General features: G+C 55.2%; 1 protein-coding gene across 1 annotated transcript; it reads right to left on the bottom strand.

Annotated features, from left to right (window-relative positions):
- Positions 1 to 360: 360 nt before the first annotated feature.
- Positions 361 to 3012, bottom strand: RPS5 (ribosomal protein S5). Its single transcript, XM_014543563.1, has 5 exons — positions 2975 to 3012; positions 1491 to 1839; positions 1243 to 1371; positions 557 to 655; positions 361 to 481 (listed from the first exon to the last, which is right to left on the bottom strand). The coding sequence occupies exons 1-5, from the start codon at positions 3010 to 3012 to the stop codon at positions 413 to 415; spliced, it is 684 nt and encodes a 227-aa protein (XP_014399049.1). The 3' UTR covers positions 361 to 412.
- Positions 3013 to 5099: the final 2087 nt, after the last annotated feature.

The following is a 5099-nucleotide window of genomic DNA, read 5'->3' on the forward strand; positions in this document are numbered from 1 at the left end:
TGAGCCCCCCCCAGACCAGGGGCACCTCCGTGAGGACAACCCCGCCCCCACTTCCAACCAGCGGGGACACCCCAGTTGGCCAGGCCTGCACCCCGGCTGCCATGGTTCTGAGTCAGTGCTCGCAGCCGACAGAGGAGCTGGAAGTGGCCGCAGGGGCTGCTCCGTGAGGACAACCCCGCCCCCACTCCCAACCAGTGGGGACACCCCAGGTGGCCGGGCCTGCACCCCGGCTGCCATGGTTCTGAGTCAGTGCTTCCCTGGGGAATCCCGGCCCCAAGACGTGCCAAGAATGTGATCAGCTCCTCAGGACTTGGGGACCCCCAGCCCCCGCTCCCGCGACCCCCAAGGACAGACAGCGCACAGGCAGGCAGTGCTGCCCGAGGGCAGACGGTTTATTAGAGCCGCACGGGGATCAGCGGTTGGACTTGGCCACGCGCTCCAGCTCGTCTTTCTTCTTGATGGCGTAGGAGTTGGAGGAACCCTGCGGGGAGGGAGGCACGGGGTTAGCTCCGGTCGGGCAGGACCCCCCCTCAGCCCCCACCGTGTCCTCACCCACCTTGGCCGCGTTGATGAGCTCATCTGCCAGGCACTCAGCGATGGTCTTGATGTTCCGGAAGGCAGCCTCGCGGGCACCCGTGCACAGCAGCCAGATGGCCTGGGGAGCACAGGGGTCGGCTAAGCCTGGGGCAGAGGACACCCCACACCAGGCAGGGCCGGTCCATGGGCCCCCAAGGAATGCTGGCGACCACACTGCCGCCAGGTCTGGGGTCAGACTGGGGCCACTAAAGTGTAGACACAAAGGGTCCCCGATTCCTGGAGATTGGAGACCTGCCATGAGAGGGTGCACTCCCAGCCTGGACCCTGGATTGAAAACGAACAGCTACAGGGTGCTGGGGACGGCTGCATAAACAGGACAGAGGGAGCCCTAGACCGGGAGATGGTGGGATTAGAATATCCATGTTCTCTGAGAATGTCGTCAACTGATCCTCCAATGGTCCCAGAAACACAGTGACAAAATATACACCAGAATCAAACGGCACCTCAGCCCAATGCCGCCCCAAAGGTCCAGAGCTGGGATCTGCCCTGCACGGGCAGGAATCCAGGAAGGCTTCCTGGAGGAAGTGACACTCCAAGTAAAGCATGCGACTGGGCGAACCTTCCCACTGGCCAGCCCCTGCCCTGGGCAGAACTCCTCTGACTGCTGTGCCTGCCCAGCCACGGGGGCCACAAGCCCAGGCCCACCTGATTCACACGGCGCAGCGGGGACACGTCCACAGCCTGTCGCCTCACGGTCCCAGCACGCCCAATTCGGGTCGAGTCCTCCCGGGGGCCACTGTTGATGATGGCGTTCACCAGGACCTGCAGGGGGTTCTGGGAGAGAGGGGAGCTAATGAGCCCGAGGCAGGCCAGGACCCGTCCATGGTCACCCCGAAACCCCGAAGGCCCCCAGCGCGCACTGTGGGTGGCGGCTCTGCCCTGGCCCCGCCTACCTCGCCGGTGAGCAGGTGGATGATCTCGAAGGCGTGCTTGACGATGCGCACGGTCATGAGCTTCTTGCCGTTGTTGCGGCCGTGCATCATCATGGAGTTGGTGAGGCGCTCCACGATGGGGCACTGCGCCTTGCGGAAGCGCTTGGCCGCGTAGCGCCCGGCGCTGTGGGGCAGGTACTTGGCATACTTCTCCTTCACCGCGATGTAGTCCTGGGGCAGAGGGAGGGACCCGTCAGGGCAGGAGGGACCAGCGGCCCCAGGCGACCACGGGTCGGGTCTGGCTGTGAGCCCGACTGTGCAAGGAGAGGGCGGGTGGAGGACTAGAGAGAACACACCATACTCCCCAGCTCTTTAGAACGTGCACCTCAAACTGCACATGGACGTTTTGAGTTAGACGCTGTGGGGGCTCGGGGCTGTGCTCTGGTGTGAAGGAACCCTCTAACTTCTGAGACGGTGCTGGTTTTTTAAAATACGTTTTTATTAATTTTAGCGAGGAAGGGAACAGGAGACTAAGAAACATCGATGTGACCGATATAAACACTGATGGGCTGCCTCCTGCGTGCTCCCCACCTGAGACTGAGCCCAAAACTCGGGCATGTGCCCTGACCAGGAAGCAACCTGGTGCATGGGACCACGCTCAACCAACTGGGCCACACCAGCCAAGGCTCAAAATGTGGTTTTTTTCTTGTTTTTTAATGGATTGATTTTAGAGAGAAGGAAGGGAGAGAAACACTGATTTGCGGTTCCACTTATCTATGCATTCGTCGGTTGGTCCTTGTCTGTGCCCTGGCTGGGGATCAAACCCGCAACCTTGGCACATGATGCTCTAACCAATGAGCTACCTGGGCAGGGCCCGAACCGTGGTTTTAAGAATCACACAGAAGTCCTTCCTATACATACATTTCCCAAGAAAATGTCTAGAAAACAGGAAAATGTTGGGGACGGGTTGGAACCAGGAACTGCAGTGTGGCCACAGGTCTCAACAGTCCTGTGAAACATGCCCCAGGCCTCTGACTCACACATGGACACAGCCCAACAATGCTTATCTAACGACACAAGCAGCGCTGGCATCTCAGCGGTTAGAGCGTCACCCCGATACCCAAGGCTGAGGGTCCGATCTCTGTTCAGGCCTCACACAGGAACCAACCAATGAATGAACTGGAACAGCCGGCCAGCATGGCTCAGTGGTTGAGCATCAATCAATGAACCAGGAGGCATCGGATCAATGATTCTCTCTCATCATCGATGTCTCTCTCTCTCTCCCCCTTCCTCTCTGAAATCAATAAAAATGCTTTAAAAAAAATTGGCACAATTGATGTTTCTCTCTCTCAAGTCAATAAAAGTTTCAAAACATAATAAAATAAAAATACAAGCAGTAACAGGGAAAGGACAGAGGATGATGAGGCTGGTGTCTACGCGGAGGGAACCACCTGCACGAGGCAGGTGACCGGTGGGCGTGTTCATGTCTCTGCCGGGCAGGTGACCCTGCGGACACAGCCGTCCCATCGAGAGTCTGGTTCATGGGCCCCGGCCCAGGGCAGAGAGAAAACCCGGGGCCACAATGACACCTGCTTCCCCGTGAGGGCACCAGGGAAAAGTGAAGACAGATTTAACAATTTTCACGGGCTGTACACACACATGACAGAGACCACAGGCGACCCTGAGACTGAAACACTGACTATGTTGTCCTTTGAGTTTGCAGACCTGCAACGTAGCCCATGAAGGAAAACCATCCACAAGACATTCAGAGTGAAAAAACGGGGCCGAGTTCTCCAACAGGCAGAGGGCCCAGGCCCCAAATACATGCAGAGGCAACAAAAATGCTTCTTTTAAACGAGAAGGGGAAACAATAAAGATAACCCCACCTGGATTTTGTTTATCTCCGTACAAACGCAGTCACAAAGTACTTTTTGTTTTGTTTTGTGAAGGGCCCACAAGAGCGATGCTGAGGCCAAGTGGACAATGTATGGGGGTGAGGCACCGCGGGAGGCCTCCCAGTGCAGCCGCAGCAACAGACCGTCAGGCGTGAGGACAGTCAAACGGAAAGAGTCAAAGGAGCGGGAATCACGGCAGCCGCAGCAACAGACCGTCAGGCGTGAGGACAGGACCGTGAAGACAGTCAAACGGAAAGAGTCAAAGGAGCGGGAATCACTCCGGCCCGTTTGCTCAGGGTCTCGGGTTTGATTCCAGGTTAAAGGTACCCCAGTTGCAGGTTCCCCGGCCCCAGTTGGAGCACATGTGGGAGGCAGCCAATCGATGTCTCTCTCACTTAGATATTTTTTTCTCTCTCTATCTCTCTCCCCCTTCCGCTCTCTTTAGAAATCAATGGAGGAAATATCCTGGGTGAGGATTTTTTTTAAAAATAAGAAGAGTGCAGGAATTCAAGGGTGCCACCACCATTCAACAGGGGAAATACCCTTTAACAAACGTTGCTTGGAAACATGCATATAGTGTATAAAAGAGATTTAAATTACAAATATCCTATGGCCTAAGTTTGTTAAAATGGGCAGAACTGACAGGCAAAACTAGATGGTGCTGAGACATGCAAAAGAATGATGTTGGACCCTTGCACTTTAAAATGACTGCCATGGTGAATTCTGGGTTATGCGTGTTTTACTAAAAAACTGCAGCGCCCTGGCCCCAGGCTCAGCCGGCTGGACTGTCAGCTGGACACCAAAAGGCTGTGGCTCAGTCCCTGGTGGCGGCATGTGCAGCAGGCAACCAACCCATGGGTGTTTCCTTCTCCCTCTAAAATCAGTAGGCAGCCCGGCCAGCGGGGCTCAGTGGTTGAACGTTGACCTATGACCCAGGAGGTCAGGGTTCGACTCCAGGTCAGGGCACAGGCCTGGGTTGCGGGCTCCATCCCCAGTGTGGGGCGTGCAGGAGGCAGCTGATTGATGATGATTCTCTCTCATCATTGATGTTTCTCTCTTCCCCTCTGAAATCAATACAAAAAATATTTTTTTAACTTTAATTTTTAAAAATATATTTTATTGATTTTTACAGAGAAGATGGGAGAGGGATAGAGAGTTAGAAACATCCATGAGAGAGAAACATCGATCAGCTGCCTCCTGCACACTCCCTATTGGGTATGTGCCCGCAACCAAGGTCCATGCCCTTGACCGGAATCGAACCCAGGACCCTTCAGTCCGCAGGCCGACGCCCTATCCACTGAGCCAAACTGGTTAGGGTTATATATATATATATATTTTTATTGATTTCAGAGAGGAAGGAAGAGGGAGAGAGAGAATGAAACATCAATGATGAGAATCATTGATCGGCTGCCTCCTGCACGCCCCCTACCGGGGATGGAGCCCGAAACCCAGGCCTGTGCCCTGACCTGGAATCGAACCCAGGACCTTCCAGTCCCTAGACTGACGCTCTATCCACTGGGCCAAATTGGATAGGGTAATAAAAATATATTTAAAAGAAATAACAATAAAATCGACAAGCATTTCCTCCGGTGAGTATTAAAAAACAACAGGAAACTGTAGCAGCCTCTGCTCAGGACGGAGGGGGGCGGGGCGGGGGTGTGTGTGGTCCAGGCGTCTCCAGTCCACCTGTCACTCCAGCTCAGGGCCAGCAGGGCAGCTCCACGTTCCGAGTGAC

The sequence above is a fragment of the Myotis brandtii genome, unplaced genomic scaffold (assembly GCF_000412655.1).
Source record: "Myotis brandtii unplaced genomic scaffold, ASM41265v1 scaffold1094, whole genome shotgun sequence".
Taxonomy (NCBI): Eukaryota; Metazoa; Chordata; class Mammalia; order Chiroptera; family Vespertilionidae; genus Myotis; species Myotis brandtii.